The sequence below is a fragment of the Grus americana genome, chromosome 15 (assembly GCF_028858705.1).
Source record: "Grus americana isolate bGruAme1 chromosome 15, bGruAme1.mat, whole genome shotgun sequence".
Classification (NCBI taxonomy): Eukaryota; Metazoa; Chordata; class Aves; order Gruiformes; family Gruidae; genus Grus; species Grus americana.
This window is the reverse complement of record NC_072866.1, coordinates 11,970,907-11,998,136: the sequence shown is the minus strand read 5'-3', so window position 1 is coordinate 11,998,136 and position 27,230 is coordinate 11,970,907. Positions and strand designations below refer to the sequence as shown.

General features: G+C 42.2%; 1 protein-coding gene across 3 annotated transcripts in view; it reads left to right on the top strand.

The window, feature by feature from the left end:
- Positions 1-27,230, top strand: part of SDK1 (sidekick cell adhesion molecule 1) — a 412,431-nt gene that overhangs the window by 328,041 nt on the left and 57,160 nt on the right. For all 3 annotated transcript variants that reach the window (XM_054842564.1, XM_054842566.1, XM_054842565.1), the window contains 8 exons: positions 1,029-1,266; positions 7,155-7,270; positions 7,548-7,737; positions 9,720-9,818; positions 17,752-17,946; positions 22,013-22,214; positions 24,229-24,332; positions 26,096-26,166. In XM_054842564.1, coding sequence (XP_054698539.1) covers positions 1,029-1,266; positions 7,155-7,270; positions 7,548-7,737; positions 9,720-9,818; positions 17,752-17,946; positions 22,013-22,214; positions 24,229-24,332; positions 26,096-26,166 — 1,215 coding nt within the window. The remainder of the gene's footprint in view (positions 1-1,028; positions 1,267-7,154; positions 7,271-7,547; positions 7,738-9,719; positions 9,819-17,751; positions 17,947-22,012; positions 22,215-24,228; positions 24,333-26,095; positions 26,167-27,230) is intronic.

Below are 27,230 nucleotides of genomic sequence, written 5' to 3'. Positions count from 1 at the left end.
ACCTCAATATTCATAGAAAAGCCAATGCAGTTCATTTGGTAGGACCCACATAACTCACTCGTGGCTTTACCATGTGAATAACATGCCCACATTGTTAAACCTTTGGTACTATATCCAGACCTACATATCTTACATCAAAATTACCTCGAGGCTGTTTTAAGAGACTTTAAAACATTTTCAAGATTGTGTTTCCTTGCTGTGCTACCTGGAAGCCTGTTTTTCATGAGTCAAACTGTGCAGGGTTCAGGAGGAGCAACAGCCACAGCTAAAAATGACCTGATACACCTTTGTCATGCTTAATAACGGCAGTATTTGAAAGTATTTAATCTCTTTTTTTTCCAAGACCTGCAGGTGAATCTGTGTCCCCCTGGGAGCTGGGAATTCCTTCCTTCCTACAGAATAAGGGTCACAGTTCTAGCCCTGCTTGCCTGCGGGATAGTCTTCTACGCTGTGAAATGTTAATGAGTATCAAACTTTCCCAGTGATTCAGAACTGAATCTCAGCCATCCGTGGCATCATCTAGTTAGTTTTATGGGGAAAAACTCTAAACTTCATGAAGTAGGCTAATTATTTCATATTTTAATCTCTGAAATTGCTTGGGGAGTTAGAATACTAGAATAAATCTCTGCTGATAAATGAGTAGGCAGAGAGTCAGTAAAAAAAGTAAAAAATGTACGATAAATGAATTTGTCACATGCTTCAGCAATTTATCATTCATTTCCATAATTAATCACAAAGCTCTGAAATATATTGTATTCATATCGTCTCTGTCGATACACCCACAGCAAATGGCTTAGTTCTGTGTGCATATCTATTTGGTTCAAAATTAAGGTAAAAACTAAAAGAAAATCTCAAGCAACACAGAAATTTAGAGATCATGAAACATAAATAAAACAGAAAATCAACCTCTTGATCTTTTTTGCCTTCCTGTGGCCTTATAGGAGTTCAGACAGCCTTGGTATATAGTTTGGAAAGCGCTGGCAATGTGTTCTCTGTAGGAATATTGTCTTTTCTTTGTCGTTTGCCAGCCCCTCCCCGACACACAGTATAACGGCAATCCAGAGTCTGTGGGGTACAGGATAAAGTTCTGGCGTGTGGATCTGCAGTCTCCCACCCTGATGAGGGTTGTTAATGACCGATTGGAAAGAGAGTACACGATTGAAGATCTGGAGGAGTGGACAGAGTATGAACTGCAGATCCAGGCTTTCAATGCTATCGGGGCAGGACCGTGGAGCGAAGTGGTGAGAGGTCGTACACGGGAGTCCGGTAAGTCAAAGCACCACGTCTGCTGTGAAGGAGACATCTGAGCACTTCAGCATTTTCTGTGCTTTTGTTCAGTTATGTTGGTGGTTTCTTTGGTTGGGTGTTTTTTGTTTTGTTTAGAGTTTTTTTGCTTGTTGATCCATTAAATCTAAAATGAAAGAAAAAAAACCCACAATCTGCGCTGAAGACAAAAAGACATATAGACATTTGAGGGAGAAATTTATTTATTTCATTCCTACCCTGCTTTCATGCATAAACCTGCAGGTTATTTATTTAAAGCAAACAAAACAACCTGTCCCCATCCCTGCCCCCGTTTGGCAGCAGCGCGGACAACACGACGAGCAGCTTGCATGCAGCCTTCTCTGGCTGAGCAGATCTCTCGTGCTCCCTCTCCCTCCCCAGTACCCCACTGCCCCTCATCCTCCCCCTTTCCCTCTCTGCTTCTAGGCTGGGGCGGATTTTCCCACAGCCGTGGTTATCTGAAATTTTATTTCAAGCACCAACTATTTCTAAAACAGCACAAGTTATTTTAGAGAGCTGATTACCCATATAGAAATAAAATAATTATCTGAGCTTTTGATGACACATTTTCAAAACTGCCTTCTTAAATTCTCTGTACAAGGCTATATAAACATAACCTGCATATAGACATAACCTGCATGTAGACCTAGAGCACAAGTACTCCATTGTCTAGCTGAATTGTCCATACTAGCATAGAGACTTCAAATATCAAAGCAATCTCAGGCAACAGTAAATTATTGTTAGCTTAGTAGCAACAGTAAAGACAGATCTTGAAAAGCTGCTCCCTAGCTGTTAAATTCCACCAAACCTATTTCCAAACCTACCCTTCATGCACCTGATAAATTAAAATTTATATTGCAAGTGAATAACAAAATGGATGACATATATGGTTTAAAAGTTTAATAATAAAAGCTCTTTGTGACCTGTATTTATGCAAGGTTCAAACCTGACATTTTTTCTTATTATTTTTTTCCTATTTTTCTTCATTAAAAATCTTTTGGAATTTAATTCTTTGCATACTCTACACTTACAGACACATATATGTATGTCTGTGCCCTCTGTACTGCGCAGCGTTACTTGGTGTGAAACGTGAACGTGCTCTACGCGGCAGGATTCGGTCTGCTGGGTCAGATAACTGTCCTTTGAACTGGCCGAGGAGAAGGCTAAACAAAGTCATCCCCCTCCGTTAAAGTTTTTGGGAAGCAGTAATTGGAAAGCTATTGCCAGAGGTATTTTAAACAAGGCATGCTTGTGCTGGAGTTAGAGATAGCATGACCCAGACAAAATAGTTTTGAAGTGTTCTGTATCATAATAAAAAGATACCGCATTCACCGCTTTCTCCTTTCTGCTGCTCTTCAAACACTTCTTTTGAAATGTAGTAAATACTAAGATTAAGTGATTTCATAAAACCTTAGGATTATTGTGCTCTTGCTCAGCATCTAAAGATCAGAGGTTACGTGTGTATTTGGCATTTTCTCTTGCAGTATTAAAAGAAGGTTGACTTGAAACTGATTGTAGGAGGAACACAGAAACTGGGATCAAAATAACACGAAGCTGTGATCTAGGCCATAAGGACTCATTTGTTTTTTTCATGTGTTTTCTTTGATACTAACATCTGATTTCTTGAATAGAGCAAGTCAGGGCTCAGACTTTTGGCTGTATCTTCTTAGACTTAGAATATACAAGAAGCGCTGCCAGAGCAGCAAGCTGCATGAGAGAACTTCAGGGAATCTGCAATTTACCTGTATGCACAGTCAAATGGGGTTAAAATGCGGGGGGAAGATATCTAAAGCCAGGGAGAAAGGTCAAAGCATTTTTAGGTCTGTTTTCTGAACTATAAAAAAATTCTATTTATCGCTTATGTTCTCAAAATACTTCAAAAGCAAGTGTCCTAAATATTTTTTTCCATTTTGTAGATACAGACTCTTAAGGAACTCAGTTTTGCCTGGTGCTGCGGACTGTAAGCATCCCTCACAGCTGGCCAGAGGTGGCTTGGCCAGGACCATATGGTGGTTCACTGGCAGAACTCATGGTTTTACACCATCCAAGGAGCCTAAGAAGTTAGAGCCCGGGCACTAAATCAGCTCGTGGTATCTAATGATAGTGCGTCCACAGGAGTCCAAAATCTTTATTGAAAATAAAGCTGTACTTGAGCACTTCTGTTTATTCTGGGATGTGCGATCCTGTCACTAATAGCTGAGCACACATGCTAACAATAAAGGAGCATGCCATTACAGGTACTCGCTGGTTTCTGAAGCTCTTGAATAAAAACCATCTTGAAACCAAAGAAACTATGAGAGGATAAATACTGCTGTAGGTTTTGGTAACCCAGGCTTGAAAAACAGTTGGGAAGCCCTAAAATTAATATCTGGGATAGGGTTGCAAGCAGTTGAAGATGGAGGGGGATGAATTAGGATTTTTAAACAGGACAGGTTTTATCAATTCAAAATCTTTTTATAATATTAGAAATTAAATAACTCATTAAATTTTACAGTCTAAAATAACTGCAGAGTAGCAAGCTCAGTTTCCACTCAATAAATTGACAATGATAGTAGGTACAGTATAGAGAAAGCAAGAAAATATGAAGATCTCTAATGCATTAGAACAACTTTGACAGGGCTGCTGCCTTTTAGATATAAACCCTTGTTTTCAAACAATTAATCTCAAATACACCTTACCCAGTGCCTTAATATTTTTCGGGCTCCTAATATTCAGCTACATTAATGTGTATACTTGTCTTACAAAATCAGCTGCTATGGAAGCATGGTCATATATCTGTGGTGAGGATCTATCTCCTGATGGTTCAGAGGCTGACCTTCACGAAGCAGTTACTGTGGTGTGATAAAGCATCGCTTGATAATTCAGATGTGGTCCAATGTCACTGCGGGGATTTGTCAGTTTATACAAGCTGAGAATTTGGCCTGTGGTATCTAATTTTATAGGCAAAATGATTGTGTATTGCAGCTATGCTGCTTTTGCCATGAACCTTGCTCTAAGTTCGCACTTCTTAATTGACATCAGATGTCCAATATGCCAGCTTAATTTTTACTTTCAAAAAACAGTGATGGATCTTCAGCTAAAATGAGCTGCAAAAGTGGAGAGAACCACTGCATCCCACTATCTAGCTTTCTTAGAAAGCCAGAATATAGGCTAGCTTATTAAAAGCTGCTTTTGGCCTAGTTAGAGACATAAAACAGCATCATTTGCTATATATCAAATGTGGCTATGTCAGATGTGGAAGGAGGACGCATGGTCTTAGATGCCAACACAGATAACCTTAAAAACTTGAGTTCTTCTTGAAGTTCCAGTGCAAAGTGCCAGTAACTCTCTAATTTCCTACGTTTGATCTTCTAAAGTACATCGTGCAGCTGGCAGTTTGCTGGATTAGCTCATCATTTAGTTTCAGTATTTCCGGTTCATTTCATTAAAGCTCTGAGATTTTTTTGGACACTGTTGCTTGGCTTCTGCACTGTTCTTGCGGGTTACTAATGAGGACTCGGCTTTGGAGCTTATAACAAAGTCTTCGGTGCGATAGTCAAGGAAACCAGCATTAGAGAAAGGAACTTGCGGAGGAAAGAGGGATCTGTGTGCCTCACTCAAGCTACTAATTAGTCTTAGCAAACGATAATTTATTTGAATCAGGATATCCTGAGAGAGCTGAGAGGTCGGAGAAATGAAGGTTATGTTTCAATTCATTCTTAAAGAGTCGATCAAAGTCTGTTACTTGATAAAAGACTGGCAACAGTGAGATCCACAATACCACTTGCAGGTCCTGAATTCATACATCCATATTAGAATAAAATTCTCAACACTAATATGAGAACTGGAAAATTAAAGCGTACTCAATGAACACAAGTACTTTTACTATTTAGGCATCGGGCTCAGATTCCTTTCTAGCGAGAGGGGACATGTAGTTGCTCTGGCTGTCACTGGGAATTAAGAGGAGTCTGGGCTAATAAATCTTCGGATAGACCATTCTCTCCTTCGTTAGCTTTCGAGTCCCCCTGCCAGCAGCGCGATCGTACACGCACCTCAAGGCAATCACGCACGCAGGGCCAGCCCGGGCACAGCCCCCACCTCTTGTGAATTCGGGAAATCTCGTGGCTGCCGATCAAAGAGGAAGAGAAATATTTGTAAAATAAAGAAACTTTTTCTCTTTTGAAAGGCTTCAAACCAGATAAAATAAAAATAAATGTGGCTGGAAAGGGCTTCTTTCCTCTACGCGTTCTGGTTTCCTGCGACCCACCTCCACCCTTTCTCTCTCCAGAAGTGATTCATGTGGGAGTAGCTCTTTGTGAAGATCTACAGATAAAGTTATGGCAGCTATCCAAAGACATTCATGGCTCCTGGCAATCTATTTTCCTTTAACATAATTATATCCTTGTGGGGGATAAATCTAGGAGAAGATTTTTTAAAAAAAAAAAAAAAGGCACTTCAGCGTTGGAGGGGGAAAAAAATTGGATTTTAGTCTGCTGCAGTGTTGTGAGATGGTGCTCTGTTTCTCATGTCCCAAATAATTGGGTAACAGGGAAATTGTTTCAGAAATTACTATCTCTGCGGTTAACCTTGAGTGCACAAGGGTGGGGGGCGGTGCGTTGGTTTTTTTTCAATTTATATTAATTCTGGTGTCATACTCATTATCTTGCTCACGTTGCTAGGAGCTTCAGGAGCTTGCCTTCAAAACAGCCGATCTGTTCTTTCATTCGGACAGCCAGGAAAGCATTACTTTTGGCAGAGATTTGTGCTCCTTTTTGTGATACATTCAGGACCTAATCAAGCCTTACTGTCCATAAGTGCTTGTGTAACATAACTTGGTGAATGTTCTCTTGAGATCTGACAGGTGTATCACGCTTTAGAAAAGAGTGTACCCTTCAAATGTTGGAAATGCCACAGGAAAGAAAAAAATGCAAAAGGGCAGCATAAAATACGAACTCTTAAAAATAGCCTCAAATTCTGCTTGCGTAACATGGCACGCTATTAAGCTTGCCTACAAAAGCTTGCAGTTGTGTGGTTGTTGTGCAGCAGTTACAGTTTTAATGGCATGAGAAAATGCAAGTTTGCTCTTCTCTCAAGTCAGAGAAAATTACAGTGTTCCTGTGCCATCAGTTCTAATGATGTTTCTAGTTTCATAAGAGCCAATTTTGCAACATAAATGAAATAGGCATATCTTTCATTTACACCGTATCTGTCCCTGAAAATACACCTTGCGCTAATGTATCCGTCCATAATTGATGTATTGCAAATGTTGAGCACTATCACATAATCAAAAGGCTTAGAGGTTAAAGAACTTCTTACTGAACTGGGAGTGCAATCCAGTGGTTGAAATTATTGCTAACTCTAGACAAGATGCTATAATTTCCTTTCAGATAATGTAGGAAACCAGGGTGGCGTAAAACTTCTTGTGAGGACAGATTGTACCAGAAGATAAACTCCCATTCATAAAGATTTCTAGCTTTTGGCATAGGGAAAGAAAACGTATGGGAAAGAAATGCTATGAGATAGACTTCTACAGAAGTCCGGCAACTGAAACATGTTTCTAATTACTGCAAATGTGTAGAACCTGAAGTTTATTCATGTCTGTATTTCCTGTCTGTCTGCAGACACTGATGAGTATTAAATGTTTAGCTCTTTACAAACCATGTGATTTCTGAGATGAACTGGTAAGGAGTTGTGAAGCAGGCTGAAATGTAAAAATGATGTAGAATGAATACAAGAGAAGAAAGGATTGTCTAGAACGTATTCCAGTCCTTTTGCATTTGAATGCTCTTCTAAGGGATCCTGGAACAGTCCCAAGCAGATAGGGAGGCAGAGCAAAATGATCTCGTATGTTTTACTTATTTCTGCTTTTTGGTGATGCCGTGTGATTCTAGTTCCCTCTGCTCCTCCTGAGAATGTCTCTGCTGAAGCCGTGAGTTCAACCCAGATCCTTCTGACGTGGACCGCAGTCCCTGAGTCTGAGCAGAATGGTCTCGTCCTGGGTTACAAGGTATGCAATGGGAGTTTCATGCTGACTTAATTTTTAACGCATTACCTGGATATGGTTTTGCATGTGTTATGTATTATTCACCTGCTGGATACTTATATTATTCCAAAGGCAGCTGGAGGAAGATATAGGAAGTCTGCTGGTTTTGAAAGGAGCGATTGGTGAATATAATCTCATTTTATATTTTGTGAAAAGGAGGAATCTAAAATGCATACCCCTTTTTTCAGTCCTCACATAACAATCTTTTTCTTTCTATATTTCATATACATTTATTCTGCAGATACTGTTCAAAGCAAAAGACTTAGACTCTGAACCAAAGAGCCAAATCGTAAGAGGTAACCACACTCAGTCTTTCCTGCTGTCTGGCTTGCGGAAATACGTGCTCTATGAGATCCAGGTATTGGCGTTCACTCGTATCGGCGATGGAGTCCCCAGCTCTCCTGCAGTTATAGAAAGAACCAAGGATGACGGTAAGTTTACAGACTACCAAAATAAGTATCTTATTTGATCCAACCTTTTAACGCAGCTTTCTTTTAGCGATGCAAGTGTAGACAACAGCCCAAATTAATGCTATTTGGATTTTAATATTTTTTTTTCAACTTTGGACCTGAAGGACTTGATCCCTACCTAGTATAACTCAGCACTATTCCTTTGGTCGAGGGCTAAAGATTTGGAAAAACCACAGAAAACCAGAGTCCCCCATTTCCTCTTTCTCTGCAGCCAATGGAGGTAAAAATAATCATAAATCGTACTCTGAAGCTCAGTGTAGATGATTTCTATGAAGACAATTTTTTAGAGTCCAATTATAAATTCCTATTGAAGTTCAATCATGCTCTAAAAAAAAAAAAAAAAAAGTAGATTACTGCAATTGAAAGCAGTAAACAAATCTGGGTCGATTGGACTGAAAGAGAGAAACAGAGTTTGCAACTTCAGTAATCCATTGTCAGTTTTTCCCCCCAGACGAATAAGGCATTGACCCTGGAAGATGATCAGACCAGCTTCCTTTTGCAACTGCCTCCAGCTCTTCCCATGAGCTCAGGGATTCCCGAGCGCAGTTTGACGTGTTGAGGGAACCCAGGCGAGCCCCTCACCCGGTGCTGGCTGAACCCCTGGGTGTGGTGGGAGCATTCCTGCTGGTGGAGTTCTACAGAAATTGAGTTTAACCCTTTAAATACTTTGCAGATGCTAAAGTTACTTTTAGTTTCGTTACCTTTTCAGTATTAAATGAAGGTTAGTATCAGTGTGAGAGGCTTCTGTTTATTACTCCCAATGGAGATGAAAAACAAAAGTCTCTCCTTTTTCATCAAAATCTTTTCAATAGTAATGGAATAAACATTGCTTTCTACAAGCAACTTCATTAAGATAATTTGGTTGGGCTGAAAGCACATTCAGACTTCTGGCTTCACTTTTTGTATGGAGTGCAGGGAAGGAGTAAGAGCATGTGGGAACGGGGACGGGAACAGGGACAGCAGCTCCCTGGCGTCCTTTTAGCCATTTTCTCAGCACATTGTCTTTGTGGGGACTTGGCTTTTCTGTGAAAGGCAGCAAAGAGAAATTACTGTTAGCAGAACTCTGCAGGGAGAGAAAAAGCACTCACTGAAGTGTACATATTGGACAATAATGAGAAATATTTAAAACTGTTTGTTTTAGATAACCCCATTATAGCAGTTCCCTCCTTAAGTGCATGTTGGCAAATGATACAAATTGTTCTTCCATCTCCATACCCCTGACGCAAATATGTTGTGTCTCCTCTGGGCTCAACTTAATTAAAAGTATCATCAGGGGTAATGCAGGTGAAATTTGTGCTGAAGGGGAAATTTTGCAGATGCTAATGTATGAATTAGCATCTCCTCACCTTGTGAACCTGGGATGGTCAGTGCAGCCACCAGCCATCTCTGTTAATGTGCATCTCACCTGCCTCAGGTTCTCCTGCTCAGACCTAGGTGTTTAAAATGCACATGTAAAATGAGAAGGCAGTTCAAACAGGTGCTGATGACACAGAGAGGAGATATTGTTCAATTCCAACAGGTATGAAACAGATTAAGCTGACACATAACTCTCTGTAAAGGCAGCTCGGTGACTTGCTTCATAGCATGTAATCAGTTATCTAGTGGTGATGCGGCCGGCTCGCAGGGGCTCCCCGCTGCGCTGCTGGGCGATGACTCTAGCAGAGGTCAGAGCTCCTTTGCCAGAGCATCGTGCTAAACACGTTTCACAGGTGTGGTAGAACACCGCAGGGTGCACTGGTTTTGTGTCGTGTGGTGTCCGTGGGTGCTGGAGGCATTTGGCCGTGGACAGGATTCCTCAGGATATATGTGTATTACGTACATACATAGGCACTCCTAACAATCTATTTATTATTGGTGAGATACGTCTTGGACTGCCTTCTATGCAAGGGGAGCAGAAAACTTGTAATTCCTCTGCTAGCGTGATCTCTGTTTTTTCTTTCCAGCTCCCGGGCCGCCCGTGAGGCTGGTGTTCCCCGAGGTGAGGCTGACATCCGTACGGATTGTTTGGCAGCCGCCGGAGGAGCCCAATGGAATTATTCTAGGTAAGAGGGAGCAGCAAACCCAGAGCTGGGAGGAGAGGGCTGGAGACCAGAGCGAGCTCTGGCTGTTGGGTTTTCCATCCCCTTGCACATCAGATTAGAAACCACACATAGGAAACGTTTCAGTTTCATGTGTGCTTCCATTTTATTGCTTCCTTTGGATAATGCTGTCTGACAGGTAACAAGGAGTTAAGGGAAATAGAGGCAGCAAGGCACGACAGGAATTTGTGAAAAACCTTTCTACCTTCCTGTTTTCATAACTCTTGGTTTGCCTTTGCAATATGTGCACAGCCACTACTTATACTTCAAACACGAAGACTTGTACAATGTAAGAATCCATTCTTGCCTCCAAAATTAAAGTAGCTAATAGCTACCCAGCGATTTTGTGTCCTCTGCTGATGTTAACCATGTTTTACTGGTTCTAGTACTAGTTCTAGCTGGTGAGGAAAGATTTGTCTCTCAATTCTGAAAACAGAAGCAAAAGCTTTTGGGTTTTGTTCAGCTTTCAGTCTGCCAGGCCTTTCTGCTTCTAATTTCACTGCCATTGTTCAGGCTTGCGCGTAGTCTTTTAGCAATATTTCCTAAAGCCTTCATTGGGTGGAGGGTGCCTACTTCAAATGCTACTGCGTTGGTGGCATCCCTTTAAATAAAGAACCGGTCTTGTGTTGCGTTTAAGTCTTGGGTCAGGAACTCAAAGTGTTTGCTCAGGTGTGTAGTTTCCCAAAGTGATCCTGACGCCTGAAGATGCAGGGAAATCATCAAATGGGATCCGAAGGCAGACGCTGCAGGGATTTTCTGAGCAGGAGAAAGAGTCTGTGTGAAGCTTGGCAGCAGTTAGCTGTCAGAGACAGATCCACGCAGGGTTTCTCTGCAGCTCAAGGAAGCTTGTCTTGTGGGTTTGATTTGTTGCTTTTTTTTAAGGAACTTTGTGTCCTAGAACTTGCTCTCAGTGGAGACTGGGATTTGAATCACAGGATGTGGTTAAGAAGAAAAAAAATCATTCGATAGAAATGATGAGAAAGTACAAAAGAGATTTTGTTCTCCCGACTGTGTTCCAGTGTCTCACGTTGCTGCACTTTGTCAGCCTTATTATTTGCTGAACTTGCAAGCTCGGTGGAGTAGGAACTCTCTTTTATTTTGTCTTTGCAGAGTGCTGTGTGCAATGCATCCCCTTCTCAGTTGGCTCTTACTCGTTGCTGCTATGTTGATGATAAAATCATACAAATGCAGGGTTGGAAGGAGAGGGGAAGGGTGTCCTGTAAAGAATGCTTGGCGTGATTGGCACGTTGACTGTTGTCTCCGATGTCTTGCATAGTCCATTCGCATCCCAGGACACTTGATGCTGTCCTGACTTGGCTTTTTTGCAACACTGATGTTGTAACTAAGTCTGTGACCCACTATTCATTCCTGCCCTTTTTCTGCAGAACCATTCCAGATCAGTCGGTCCCTCTTTTTTATGTACATTAAGCTTTTTCTTTGTAAGTGTGATAATTCACAGGTGCCTTTATTGAATTTCATCTTACTGATTCCAGACCATCTCTCCTCATTATCAAGATCACTTTAAATGACACTATTGTGCTCTAAAGGGCTCACAGCCACTCACAATTTGGTTTTATTTTTCAAGTTTGCAAGTAGACTGGCAATTCCATCAGCCAGGTCATTAATGAAAATATTGAACAGAACCAGACTCATGACTTATTCTGACAAGACCTAACTTAATATGTTCTCCCAGTTTGTTAGCAAACTACTGATAACAATGTTTGACTTTTTTTTTTAAAAGCATTCCAATCAAAATGTGTAGTATTTTTCTTAGATTCTGTTTCTCTTGTTTGCTTTTGACAAGGCTTTGTGCAGCCATATTAAAGCCTTACTTAAAGTCAATGTGGATCATATCTACTCTTCCCACCTGGCCAATTACACTGTCAAAATGGAAAATAGATTATTTGATATTTATTATTTGCTCCAGACAAATACATATCGGCTGTTTCTTGGCACTTTATTATCCTCATGAATGCTTATATATTGACTCATATTTTTTTTCCAGGATCTTTCTAGGTGTTGAACTTTAGCTTGATTTGTCCATAATTCCTCTGGTTTTTCTTTCCCCATTTTAAAAGATAGGGTACTCTGTTTGCCTTTCTGTAATATTCGGGGATGTCACCTGTCCTCCACAAGTTCTTGAAGATAATCACTAATTATTCGGAGATGGCTCCAGCTACTTATATAAGCACTGCAGGGCAAATTTCATCAGGCCTTTCTGACTTGATTACATCTAGCTTAACTAAATATTCGTTAACCTCGTCTTTATTCTAGCCTACATCCCTACTTATATTGTTGTCAGTTTTAATTTGTGTTAAGTATCTCGTCAGCATCAACTTTTTTGTGTGTGTGAAAATGAAGCAACGGAGGTACCAGCCTTCCTTTCTTTTCTCTCAACTGTCTTGTGCTCATCCTTTCTTCCCAGTAGTTGACCTGTCCTCCTTCTGTCTCTCCAATTTATAAAGTTTGTATTTATAAAATTTTTCTCATTGCCTTTGATGCCCTTTAAGTTCTAACTCCCTTTGCGCTTTAGCCGTTCTGATTTTTGTCCCTGCGTGCTTGTGCTGTCTATTTATACACTCCCTTAGACGTGTGTCCCGTTTCAACTTTTGTCCAATTCAGTTTTGATTTTCAGGTCATTAGTGAGCTCTGAATGCAAACATATTGGCCTCTTAACATCCTTTGTCTGCATTGGGATAGTTGTACCTTTTCTTTGTCCCTTTTAAAACCGTCAGCTAACCTGAATTCTTTTTTCCCTTAGAATTCCTTCCCAGGGGGACATTACCTGCCAGTTCCCCCAGTTCACCACTTTGAAATCCATTGTCTTTATTCAACAGTTCTCACTCCTTTTTTTTTCTTTTTTTTTTTTTTCCCCGATAGTAGAAACATTGAGGTTCATGGAGGAAGTAGTTAGCTGCCGATGTCAGAGAGAAAAAGTAGAAATTACTCATGCTGGGTGCTTCTGTGATCTTTCCTAAGAAGTGAGGGGTGCTTCAAAAATAGATAAAACCCAAGGTGTAACATTCGAAGTAAAGGTTGCAAGTTGTGGGTTTTTTCCTGCACACCTCTTAAATCTCATTACTGTAATGAACTTTCAAAACACCATTGTAACCACCACAGTCAAGTGCACTGAAGTAGAATTGTTGGAAAAAATAAGTTAGCGTAATTTTGCGTGGTGCCCTTCTATTCACTAGTGAGGTTGGAAAGAAAAAATACTTGCTTTGCAAGAGCAACTTATATTCAGAGCCTTTGAACTAATGTTCCCGCTCTGCTAGCTTTGTCCTCTGAGTATACAAGCACCTTTGCAGCTAACATTTTTGTAATCTATATCAAAACATGTTCTAGCATTTCAGAGAGAGATTAGAAGGATGAAACACTGGCAGGCACCAAGAGGGAAAACCACTTGTTTGTTTGTTTAAATATTTTACTGTGAAAGACTGCTGGATACTTCCGTTTCTCCTTTTGGGAATGTTACGCTAGCCGTCTGAGGCTTCGCTCCGTCGTCTTTTCTACGCTTAGTTCAGCTAGCACCCAACACAGTTCTTTCAAATGCTGTTAAAGAAAAATGATGCATTAGTGTGGATATGTGCACTTCTAGCTATGAGCTTCCCCTGAAAACGAGAGCTCAACCAGCACCCTTCCAGGCCCTGGTTAGTATTCCTCCTCGTATTCTTGTATTTAGCGTTTACCTGAAGCTTATTGCAAAAGAGTATAAGAACTCCGCTGAGAATTAGAACCGAAATTGGATGTAATCCATGTTTGCAAATTCATATTTTGATCCCAGACTGCATTTGCACACCCGCTGGCCCTTAAACAGATAAGCAGTAAAATCAACAAACTGGATTGCTGCTCCACCAGGCAGACCGTAACCTCCCAATATCGTTTGGCTTTCCCCAAGTTCTGTGACAAATTAATAAGTGTTTGTATCTCTGCTGCACCACGGCCTGCATGAACGGGTGCTGTCAGTTCTGAAGGGCTTTGTATGGTGATGAGCTGGAAAGCTTTTTTATATTCATGGTGTGTTGTCATCTTCCTGCCTGTTTGCTTTGGGGAATCCACTGGTTGTGTTGCAGTGACCTAACATTTCACAGGCAGTTCAGACTGGTGCCATTTATTGAGTTCAGAAAGCGTAGCTCATGAAAGTGCTTGCAGTTGTGCAAAAAATACTTAAAAAGATGCTAATGCAAAAATAAGCCTAGTTTCAATGAATAAATAAACTCCTGAAGAGTTGATCTTTTGGGGCTTTTTTTTTTTTATGCTGTTTTGGCCTGGTGAAGCGCAGAACTCCCAATAGCAGAAGAGATTTGGGATCTAATGCTATATGGGGAGCAAAAAAAAAAAAGAAAAATTAAGAAAACAGTATGAATTCTTATTGACCATCCAGATACTTCATATTCTGTAAGATATTCCTTTCCCCAAAAAGATTGCTCTGATCACCTTTTAAAGATTTTTACTTTCATTCATAACCTTTGATTTTTTTTAATTTTTTTTTTTTTAATTTAAGATATCTGCAACATCTTATTGTCATAATCTAGTAAGGGAAGGAAGCTTCCTTATTTCTCCACTGCAGCAATTGCAGTTATTGCCTCTTACAGCCCTGGAGCACACATTAATTTTTTTTGAACACTTTCCATTTACCTCTATTGATTTGCCTCGTTTGATTTCACTTAGCATTTCCTGTCCTCTCCCATCCCTTGTTGCTGAAATTCATCAACTTAATAATTTTATCTTTTTGATCTTGTGTTAGCCCTAATTATTATCGAAGCTGTGGTTTAAATACTGGTCTTCTGTGTCACTGAGAAAAAAGAAAAGCGATGCTTTTTACGTCAGCATGTATCCTGCCTGTCCCAAACTGTCTAATAGGAGGAGGTGCTGTCAGGGATCAAAATTAAGATACTGGGTGTACCTCAAGTGGTTTGTAGGTAGCAATAATGTACCTTTGGATGTGTGCCTTTGAATCAGACTGAGGGAAGGGTAGAGTTTCTGAGGAAATACGTAAAGGTGATGGCTCTGATTGTGTAAACTCTGCCGGAGATACCCAGGAAAATAGATATTTATTTACCCGGACTGTCAGCCAACGTGACAGATGTAGGAGAGGACAGTGAGAGCTGATACTGTTTTTCTCCGGGATGCATTGAAAGGGAGTTTGCAGAGCCTGTCAGACAAGCAGGCTGTGACAAGTGATTTCTTCTTTCTCATGGCTAAATTAGTTTTTACACTAGCCAAGAATCCACTCTTCTGTAAGTTATTGTAATGGCCTAGATATGTATGTGTTCCTTTGCCTAATCTGAGCGTGTTTGTAATTGGCTTTCCAGCATGAGTACCACCATTTAGCAGTAAATAGTTATCTTTCTATTCCCTCCTTACATTTTAACTACACTTTATATTTTACAAAGGTTTAGAAAAGAGGGGGAAATTGCTCAACAAGGGTATGTCCCAGATATCATACTTATCTTTTAATAACTGGATAAATCAACTTTTCTATTCTTTTAATATTCTCTGTTTCCCTTCAGGTCTTATTCTTCATGTCTTATGTCCCTTTATCAAACTTCCTCAGCCATCTTAGTTGCTTCTTCCTTCATCTTTTCTGCTGCTGTAAAAAATTCCCCCGTACTTTGCTTTGACTATTTTCCCCCCTTATTGAGATCCTGCACTGGGGTTTTCACTCCTGCGTTCTTCACATCTGTATAAACAAAAAAGATTGTAGTATATCTGTTCCTTCTCCTCATTGTTATCTGTCTTTCTGTGGACTTTAAAAAAGATCAAAATATTATAGTATTAAAGATACAGAAATAATTTGGTGAAATATATTGGACTAGTAACGGGAGAGCTGGTGCTGTGGAGAAAAGGAGGTAGTCTGCAGGTTGAAAAAAAAAAATTTGCTGGGATGGAAGCGTGCTCAGGAGCTCTAAAAAATCGGGCCAGTTTTCATCTCACAGTCTAATGCTGTCTGCCCAGCTGTGGAAAGGTTTCTGTCGGAATATGCCCGACAGACCAACGTCGCAGTGTGTGAGGGTGCCCCAGGCAGCAGGAGTTGAGCCCGCTGGGGTGCGGGGACCCTTTCGCTGCCGATGCCCATTTTCAGACATGGGTGCCCGGACCGTGTTAAGGTATTTGAGTGAATCGGGTCTGTACCCAAACCTGTTTGTAAGCACAGCATGCGGGAGCTCAGACCGAAGCCACGGGTGCTCGGAGAAGCCAAGTGACTCTTCGAGGTGTCTGTGCAATCAGTTTTGTTCCATGTGAGGCTGCTATGGCTGTTGCCCCGCATCCCCTAGCAGCTGCTGTAGAAAAAAGGACAAGGGGATGCTGGTGCATCGTCAACAGCACTGTGAGAGTCAGCACACCAAAAGTAGTACCATCTGTATCGCAATTAAATCCCAGTGTTCGTGACAGCGTGCACCACACGCAAGTATGGCGTTCATTCAAGAGAGTGCAGGAACTCTGCTTGTGCCTTTTCTGTGAGTGGACATGTGGCAATGGTTGCATATTCACAGTGGGAAACAAATGTCATTGATTTTGTCTAATAGCCACAGGTAAGATAAAAGCCTCCGTTTTCATGCACTGACCTTCACAAATGAAGCATGCCAGGTTTGGCTCCCCTTGTTCTTGTTAGAGCCAAAATGTGGTGGGAGTTCAAACTCTAGCTGGGATGTTAATTCCAAGAGAAAGAGATGGTCTCAGGTGCTGTGGACCCCTTTGTCATTCGGAAGATGAGCAGAGGGTTGGCAGAATCATGGCATGACTGTTTTATTTTCAGCTGGTTTGATTTGGATTTGTTGGCTGCCCTCTGCCCTGTGTAACTCCATGAAGCGTTTAATCATGCAACTATTCAGTTTGGGCAGTAAAGCCCCACACCAGTTCTGGTATTAATTGATTTTGGAAGTCAGCAGCTGGACTGAAAGTTACCGTCGAGCTCCAGAAGTGAGAGCCTGATTCAATTGCTGGGTTTTCAGAATGGATTTGAACATTTGGCAGATCCTCTTTGGGGGACAGTTGTTGCTAGTGGTGCGTGAGAACTCTGGAAGCCCTCCTTTGCACAGTTGGATCATTAATAATACAAGCTAAACTGTGAACTCCTAATTGTCAGGCAGGTTGGAATGGGGGTTATCACTTACAGGCATCAACAAAATTGATTATTAAGTGCCACATGGTTGAAGCAGGACCTCACAGCTTGCCGGCTTCTTCCTTGGGCTGTGGGCAAGGGCAGCAACATTGAATTACAGAAGGAGGATGCTTTTATTGGCGGTTCTGGCACTCGCTGTACAGTTACAGGGGAGTGGGAGAGCTGAGAAAAAGGCGAGTGCAAAAAGCAGGAGCAACGCCTTCACTTGGGCGGTAGGAAGGCTGCACGGTTTGGGCAATCCAGCAGCTCTGCAGCTGAAAAACCTTTAGTTTGAGCCAATGCTGAAACTGAGAGGGGGCCAAACAGCGTGTGAGCGTGTGTGCGTGTGTGCGTACGTGTGCGTGTGTATGCTTGGGTGGAAAGCTGAAACAGAGAGTGTTGTCTTGAACTGGCTCTACCAGGTGACATTAATTGCATGGAGTCTGTTCCTTTGCCTTTCCAAAAAGGTACCCATATGCTCAGGAAAGATTAAACTGGGTTTGTATATTGTTGGTATAAAAAATGGAAAGTGAAATCAGTTTAATGACCGATAACACTCAGTAGACCCTTGTGTGTGCCACCGTGTGTGATTTACCTCGTAAGGTACGGCATCTCACTGGGGGAGGGCTCTCATACAGCAGAGCTTTATAGCACTAAAGGAAGCAAATTACTTTGGTTTTGTCTCAGATAAACAAATAATTATGATAAACTAATAGTTTTGGTGCTCTTTTGTCCCTAGTAGAAAAAAACCCCTAACCTTTGTTCCCTCTCTCGCTGATGCTGTGGTTCCAGGTTATCAGATTGCCTACCGCCTGGCCAGCAGCAGCCCGAACAAGTTCACGACGGTGGAGGTTGGCTCAACAGTCAGGCAGTTTACTGCTACAGATCTCACCCCTGAGTCAGCATACATCTTTCGGACGTCTGCCAAAACCAGGCAGGGCTGGGGGGAGCCTCTGGAAGCCACAGTGATCACAACGGAAAAAAGAGGTAATGCTTGCAGCCACAGGTTGAGGTACTTTGTGTTGCATGCCTTGGAGCCTGTGCTGCACTTCGGGGAATTTTAATAACAGGCTACAGCCTGTACACCACCTCCTTCTCACCCCATAAACCTGCCCCAAACCATAGCAACATCATGATTTGAGAAACCTGGTGAGCAAGACAGACTTTTATGAGACACAGTTCTTCTAATCTGCCGGGCTGTTGGAGATTGATTTTTCCATCAACTGCTATATTGGCCATATGCAGCCTCCTCCTGCAGTCTGATCTTTTTTTCAGTGCTCTTGTTTTCTAGAAAGTTTGCAATCTTAAGAAAGAAAGTGATGGATGAATTATATTGATTAGGGAACGCAAAATGAGAGGCGGTGATGTTGCAGGATTTCTCCGCACGGCTCCTCCGTTGTACCTCAGTCCTGACCTAATGTGTTAGTAATTATTCTGGCCTTTCACTGCCACACACTCGAGCAGAGTGTTTGCATCTGGATTGCCCAGAATTTTTCTGCTTCTTGCATCAGCCATAAAATGGTTGTTTGCATTCTGAATCCCCAATCAAATTCTGTTCTGCAGGGAACCTACTTGAAGAAAGCAGGAGTTACATGTGTATAAATGAAACCAGATGCTTAGATACTGAACATATCAAAATGTGAAAGACACATAAGGTATTACAGAATTTGCATCATTGCTTGTTTCCAGTGCTTTGGCTCAGTAACTGCTCGATTCTCCCCTCTTAGAACAGATCTCTGGAGCTACCAGTTAGAAAAATTACATTTTCTACTTGTGCATGAAGATTTTATTTTTCTTTAATTCGGAGCTAAAAGAGAATATATTGGTAGAGAACGGAAGTGTGGATTTTTCTCTGGTCTTGGACCGTATGCCCTGTCCCACTGCAGAGCATCTATCTGGTCTCTTGAGCTGGCGAAGTCAGAACGAGCCAGGGTGTCTTTACCAGCATCGCGCCCTTGTGCATCACTGGATTTTGTGCCACCTGCCACACTGACCCATTGTGCTGTCTGGATATTGATCTTTAAGAAAACTTCTCCCTCAAAAATTAGAACCATGCAACTCCTGTGATTTATAAAAAAAACCACAGTGCAGAGAGAAGTATGCTTCAGGTAACGAGGGCAGACCTCCATAGACATCTTTCAATACTGTTAGCACAAGCCTGGTCTTGGCTCTTGCCCGAGTCTTGCACTATAATACAACCAATTATATTTACTTTTAGTTCTTAAAATGTGCCTGCTAAGCAACCTCTCCTTTTAAGTCCTTTCTACACCTTGCGAATCATTTAGTGCAGGAGCAAGGATTTCCCATGCTATTTGCCCACAATGTCTTCCTTATTATTTTCCTGTAACAATTCTGAGAAGAGAGGACGTTGGCCTGATGTGCAACCACCAGCAGCGAGGACTGGTGGGGTGCATTTCAACTACTTCTGGCCTGCCTGGTTGGTGTTAAAATTCCCACTGGCATAGTTCTCCAGGTCATGTGCAGCCTTCCGAGTGCATAACGGTGCAGTCCTCGGAGTAAGAACCTCTAGGGCTGTATTAGGAAACTTAAAGTGCGTCTACTAAAGATACTGTCCATCAAAGAGATTTATCAGCTCAAGGTTTCTTCCACCCCTGTCTGATTGCTGTCAAAGTGGAAGTTTAAAGTCCAATATGTGGAATTTTCAAAAAAACCCAATAAAGTGAATACTCAAAGCTCAGAGCCTCTCCTTTTCAATAAAATGAGCTCAGATTTCCCAGCCTGTGCACAGGCTGTTGCTGGATACACAATAGCTCAAGGCAGAACTCCCAGCTCCGCTGCAGGAACAATGATCCCTCGTTGCTATCAATGCTTTAGGGTTATCTTGAATAGGCAAGTCATAGTGTAAAATGAACCCTTTCTCTTTTTGATGGATGGCTCTGCTGTGTCTCTACGCGTGATATGGAACCAAGTCCCAAGGCACTGTGAGAGTTAGCTGAAGTGATCCCATATGTAAAATGTAGAGAGAAAAATGTGTAATCTCACATCAGCAAGATTGATATGAGGGGATGATAGATTTTTGTCCAGTGCAGCTATTCTGCTAACAAGTAAACAAACAAACCTGAAACTTGTATACATGACAATAAATACTCCAGGGTAAAAAGATATTTAATTTCGATTAATAAAAATCTCATCCTTGATACTAAGGTAGGCAGCAGGCACAAAAAGTCCCTTGAAAATTAGCAAAATCGGTCACTCTTGTCCTTTTAAATTCCTTGTTAATCCCAATATAAATCTTTACATTTTACAATGGTACCTGTGATTTACAGGTCCCAAGTTGTATTGCAGCTGTATTCTCCAGAGGTTCTTATGTAGTGCTTTGAATCTAGATAGTGGTGTGACACCCTTCAGAATAGTCAACACCAGCGATCAGGGCAGAACCGAGTCAGAAAATGTAAATGTAGCCAGGAATTAATAGTAGTCCATCGAGTCATAATGGCCTGGCCTTACATTCCTGCACAGACAGCTCACCTTAGCATTCGCTTGTGGCTAAACTCCTATAAATAAACTCTTTATACTAACGGTTTTGTACAAACAGTCAGGAAGTATATCTTGTAATACAGGAGATTTTAAGATTTCCCATTAGCAGCAGAAGGGAACCCAATCATGGGAGACTGACTGCAAGATCTGACCTGCCCAAAACTGCGAGCTGGTTAAAGCTTATCAGCAGAGAGTATTAAATCCCTGCATGACACTCGCTTCCTCTGATAGAATAACCCTGAATACCTGTCTCAGCCTGTCAGCGTAAGGCATTGACCTTTTGCATTGTACTCCGGCTCGCAGGCTGCTGGCACTGAGGGCTTCCTCCAGCTAATAGCTTACAAATCTTTGGGCACTGATGTCAGCAAGAGCATGCTGCAGAGAAATGCCAAAATGTACAGGAAGTGGTTTTAGGGGATGGCAGGGAAATGAAGTGCTCGCCACGCGGAGCTGTGCAGAATCGGGCAGGCAGAGGTGTGTTTATGGAAACAAGTGCTGATGAAGTTGAATTGAATTGCTTCTCAAAAGCAAGTCACTGCACTGTCTCCAATCAATTTCTGCTTTATTACATGCCACACATTTTAATGAGAATCAATAATCTTCATGATAAACAATTAAACAATTATTCCTCACTCTATAGAGTTTCTCTATTGAAATCGATGGAGTGCGGAGACACAGTGACGGGAAAGGAGATCTATATTGAAACTGTTGGGGACTGGCATGCTTGCACCTGCATTACCATCCCCTGCCTCATCTAAAACGTGTACGGTTAATTACTCTGGAGAGATCTCCCTCAGCATTGGCACTGGCTGGTTTGACTTTGCAGGTTCAAGGTTAGCGGGTATGAAGGGAAGAAGAGGGGAGGTCTGGAAGTGAGCTGCCGCAGGTACTCAGCCCCAGCGCTGCACTGTTCCCAAGCTGGGCTTTGGAAGCAGCAGCAGGAGCTGCCAATGGTTCCCGGTTCCTTGCCAGAGAGAGCTGGTGCAGGAATTCAGTATCGGCTGTAAGTCGTGCGCTTGGACTCTGCTGCACACCAGCCTGCTCCAGCTTCATCCCTTCCTCTTCTTCGTGCCTCGACTGGGGAGCAGCTGGTGGAAGAGGATGCTATGAGAGCACAGAGAGAACGTAGTCCCATGGTACCAAGTAGTAAGCACAGGTTAAAAAATGAGCTAGTTTACAGGCAAATTCTGTCAAAAGAGCCGTTGCCACTGGAAGCACAGCTGAGTTTCATTAAAGACTTCCTTGGTTTGCTTGGCTGCTGGTCCAAGTGATTCTTCCTTAACCCGCCAAGCCAAGACCACGTCAAGTTTGAGGTCTGTTGCTAGGAAAGTGTATATTCAGCGGTGACCTTTTATGCAGAGAGATAAGAATCAGTTTTACTGCTGCTTTTTGCAGTAGAAGGTTAGGGAATGGGATGGCTCGTATACTTCATGGGGCAAATCCAAAAGTTCGGTCTCCTGTGGCATTACCACTATGAAATTCCAATCAGGCTGTCACATTTTATGTTATCTTGAATTTTGTCTCGAAGCACTACCAAATTATGGTTTAATTGCAGAACGACCAGCACCTCCCAGACAGCTGATGACCCCCCAGAGTGATGTGTCGTCACGGAGTTTGCTGTTGAAGTGGGTCCCTGGAAGTGACGGGTCTTCACCAATACGATATTTCACAGTGCAAGTGCGAGAACTGCCAAACGGAGACTGGCAAACCTACTCCTCTTCCGTCAGCCACGAGGCAACATCCTGCATTATTGAGAGGTACCAAATGATCCCAGGCTAGCATAGAAATTTCCACGGTTTCCACTTCCAACAGTTAGGAAGCCAAAGCAAGCATCACTCAGCTTCACAGTCTTTTTGGGGGAAGAAAGGTTAAGTGAGGTCACTGCTCCCATTTTAGAGGTGGTGTTATGAACAGCGGATGAGAGATTTGCTGAAGGTCATGCAATAAATCTAATTAAAGTTGGATTGCAATGCATCTTTTTGAAGTCCTTCCTGAAAGCTCAGCACGGTAGATAACACTACTCAGGCTAAACCCTATGTAGCTACACAATGCTCTGTAAAATACAACTAGTTAAAAATCCTTTCAGTAGTGACTGATGTTAAAATCCACTCTCAATGCTGCATTGCAATTATCTCTATATAAGCTTTTCCAGATGAAATGGGAACCATTTTTATCTGTATTTTCCATACTGAAGTGTATAGATAGCATCGGAATGTTTAAACTTTGTTATTCAGGCTTCATTATATCCTCAGCAATGCTGTTGTAATTAAAGTCCTTGTAACATCTGCAAAAGCAATTGAATGTCTATGAGAAGGTACTTGTTTTGCTGTCCATTTCCTCTATTGACCAGCTAGTACAAATCAGATTATTTCTAAAAGGGCATGAGCTTTTGGAGAATCAAGTATTTGAAGCATGCAGAGGCAGATTTTTCAGGTCTGTTATAAAAACATCAGTGGCTATGGTATACGGCAGCTCACTGGTCATGTGCCAGAAGATACAGATACAGTGCTATCCTTTTGTGCAGAAGAAGAAAACTTGACAATTATAGTACAAATATAGACCTGATTTGTTGACCTCAGAGCTGTTATACCCACCTCGAATTATACCCAGTATCTTTCCAGTGAAAACCTGTAAAATCAAGGAAACCAACTGTGTCATTTAGACTTGACATTGGCATTACTAAAAACAAAAGATCAAGAAAGATGATTCAAATTATTCCAGTTCCTGCAGGTAAGTAGGGTGGCACTACTAGAAAAGATTTCTTCTCCCCCTTGCTAAAAGCATTTTTGCTGTGAAAGTCCGGAAGAGTAGTACATGCGTGATGTGAGAGTGCTGCCCATCAGAATGCATTATCCCTTGATGTTTAATCATTCCTTACAAGTAACTTTACTTGGGTTTGTAGGCAGTGTTACATCTGCCAGCTGATGGCTAGACACTACCAATTAATTAGCTAAATCCCCTGTAACTTACAGCTCTGCATTTCTAGCCTCTGCATGTGACTCCAAAGGCAGATTCCCCCACACCTTGTCCCTGCCAAGCCAAGACAGAAGAATCTTTGCGAAGGTTATGTCAGCTGGAAATCACTCTTTGCATATCTTAAAGCACTGCGTAGATAAAAGAGCTGCAGGGAGCCTGTTGTTACTGTCTTTATTAAATAATCCAGGTAATAGCATTAATTTGAAATTCAGTAGGAATAAAAGGCATTGATCAAACAGTACGGTCTAGAGGATTAGTCAGAAGGCTGGCGCTCTGAATTCCGGTGCCTGCTGTGCACTGGCTGACCCTGGGCACGTTACCTGCCCCCTCTCTGCCTGTCATCCCCACCCGTGCAGCGAGGATGAGCTGACCCCCCACATCTGGTTTGAGGCCATCTCAGGCCAAGCAACCTCGAAAGTGAGGTTTTGCATGGCCATGCAGAACACAAATAGCAGCACATCTTCTCCATTCCAAGCCCCAGTCGTAGGCTGCTCCATGAACTGCAACTTCATGGCTGTTTTCTGGAGCCCGATACAGCTACGAATCCATGTGTGTTTTCAAGAACTAAGGCCAATGGAAATCGGAGGAGATGCTGATGGCAGCAAGGATGCAAACACCCCCGTGTCCTGAGGCAACTGGGGACAGTGCACAGAAAAGGCGATGTGGAGAAGAGACAAAAACTGCTCGGTGACTTTGGTTGCCTATGGGCAGGTTGTCTGTAGAGGCTTGTTCAGAGGCAAGTTGTGATGATGTGGGGAGAGTTCATCCCTCAGCCTTATTTTTTACATTCCACAGCTTGAACCCGTTCACCTCTTACAAACTGCGAGTGAAAGCAACCAACGACATCGGAGACAGTGACTTCAGTGCGGAGACTGAGGCGGTCACAACTCTGCAGGATGGTAAGCGAGGAGGAGAGGCACGCCGGGGCATCACTGTGGGATGGGCGCTCCCCCGTGCTCCTGGGTTTGCTGGACCTGCTGCAGTGTGTTCTCCACTGGGACTGTGGAGTGAAAATTCAACAGCCAATGCAGTTTTGTTCATAGGAGATTGATACAGGTAGTAATGAGATGTGGCTGAATTAATAACAGGCAGCCTTAAGTGTCCTGCTGTGCCCTCTGATAATGAATCATACTTTCAGGAGTCTCAAAATGGAATTAAACTCCCTTTGATTGGCTTCCAAACTCTGTACTAACCATTATCTTTGCAGAAATTGAATAATTTACAAGAGATCATTAAAAATAAATGTAGAACCATGCATACATTTGAAAAAGTTTCTTCAATTGTTTTCACTCACAATCCACATCAGTCTGCAATATGGCAAAATTGCTGAGGTGTAAGTAAGAAAGAGTATGAAGCTCCTGGAAACATGAGCATTTAATCCTGCAGATCAGGGCTAATAAACTGTGAATGACATTGACAAGGCTTTTATTTTTAGCCTTAGAGATCAGCTTCTAATTCCTTGATTGTATAAAGTCGGTGCCTGAATGCAGAAGTAGCTCTGATGTCTTGAACGGAGAAAGGAAGTCTGCAAAGTGTGAAAAAGCCTCGGTATTTACCCTTAGCCTGGGAGTACTGGGGTATGTGTGTGTGTATATATATATATATATACACACACACAGTGCTAGGAATTAGCCAGTATTTAATATAGCGCAAGGAATGACTAGATAAATATGACATTGAGATATAAAAATAGGAAACAGCTTTGCAAAGGAATGTTTAAAGAATATGATCTTGAAATCAGAAAAACAGAGGACAGAGCTCAGGAGTATCCTAAGTTAAAACAAGAACCCACGTAATAACTCGAATAATGTGCCTAACAGCCTTTTAAAGACATCCTGAATCTCCACCTTCCTGAGCAGCAGCTGCTGGATCGGTGCAGGCTGCAACCGGTACTAATGAAGCAGCACTGACTCACTCTTTCGGAATTTAAAAGTTAATTTTCAATTCTCTTTGAATTTAGCTACAGTGAATCCAGAGCTGTGCTTGGCCTCCTCACAATACAGCGGGGAAACACTGTGAAAGCTTCTCACCTCCTTAACAAACTGAACATTTATTCTGCTGAGCAAACCTGGTGCTGCCACTAGAGCATTGCGCCGTGGAGGGCTGTCAGCTCCTGATAAGCCTTCCCTTCTTCGTATCTGAGCTGCTGTAGTGTGTGTGTACGTGCCATGGGCACAGGAATGGGTTAACCCGTGGTAAATTGAGCTCTCCTAACTAAAATAATCTATGACTACGTGACACAGACTCCTAAAAACAAGGTGGGCTTGCCCCAGCTGTGGCAAAAATACCATGGAAAATTTGGGAGCCGTTTGCTCACACTTTCAAGCGTGCACGCAGCTGGTTTAACTTCCTTTCAAATGTGTACCCAGTTGTTTGTGGGCGGCTGGCACACTGCAGCTTCCTCCAGATTTATGTCCTCAGCTTTTCTTTTATTCCTGCTCAAGTTGCCAAGGCTGCAGGTAGAGCAGGGGATGTACCAGAAGTGCCTGGCTTCTGCCTGGGTTGCAGTCTTCATATCCACCACGTTGCGTTGGAGACCCACCGCATAGTAACTGGGGTAGAAGATTTTCTTCAGCAGCAAAGAAAGAGAATGTGGTGAACAGGCTGCCCGTTATCCACTGTGTTGCTCTAACTGCTTTGGTTACCTTTTTTTCCGGTTTAGTTCCAGGTGAGCCACCCAGTTCTGTGTTAGTAACTCCCCACACGACTTCATCTGTCCTTGTGCAGTGGCAGGTAGGTAAAATGAAAAATTTTGATGTTTCTGGAACAATTTTTTGGTTGCTTTGACTTGTTGACTTTAATGGTACATTGCAAAGGATGTTTTCCTGAGCTGGAAGTATCGTAGTAAAGTTGAAGGACTGCAGCTGCTACTTTATTTTCCTGATCTAGGCATATATTTTAGTGATGGATGGAAATTTCTGGCAGTTGCTTTTACTTTGTGCCCCATGAGGAAAGCTTGGGAGGTAAAGGAGTTTCTGTAGTGATACCCAAGATTGTAACTTGTACAGATTCTCCTCGTCCTTTCATTGATACCCATAGACGTGCATCTTTACATTGAAAATGTTCAACAGAGCGCAGCACTGGTAAAGACCAGGTCATCAAAAGCTTGCTTTCGTTCACATCGCATACGGCCTCCTTCAGCTGCTGAAATAATCAGAAGCGTGTGCTGTGCCTGAGATCCTGCTCATACCTTTGAGGAACATGCTCTTTGGGCTCTTTGAGGGCTAAAAATTGAGATTTCTTCAGAGAAAAGAAAGGAAGTTTGAGCTCTCCATAATATCTCTGCGTTGGATATGAAGGTATTTGTGCCAACTCTGCGTTTTATATAGGCATTGCCTCTGCCTTCCTTTATCTTTCACTACTGGCCACCTGGGAGTTGCTGGAACATTTTGTGACCCAGTGCCTGAGGCTTCTTTTTGCGGAGTGAGCATTAATCGAGGGAACCCAGTGGGGTACTGCACGTTATCCGTAACCTATCCTGGAAAGCCTCTGCTCACCCTGCTCCGGAGACGGTGTCCCACACACATAATAAGGATAACTTTGGACAGATTGCATTATAGTGAAAAATGTACATACGCGTTTACAGTACAGATGGGGCTCCTTGCATTTTTGGAAAAAAAATATATGTATGAGGGTCTGTTTATTGCTCTGCAGCAGCCCTTTAAAAATATGCCTGGCTGTACTGCTGGGTTGCTGGCCCAAGTTCACGCAGCATAATACTAAGCAACATCATTGCTTACAGCATGTTGAACAAATAGAAGGCATGTTGAACAGTTTTACCAAAGAAATTATGGAGA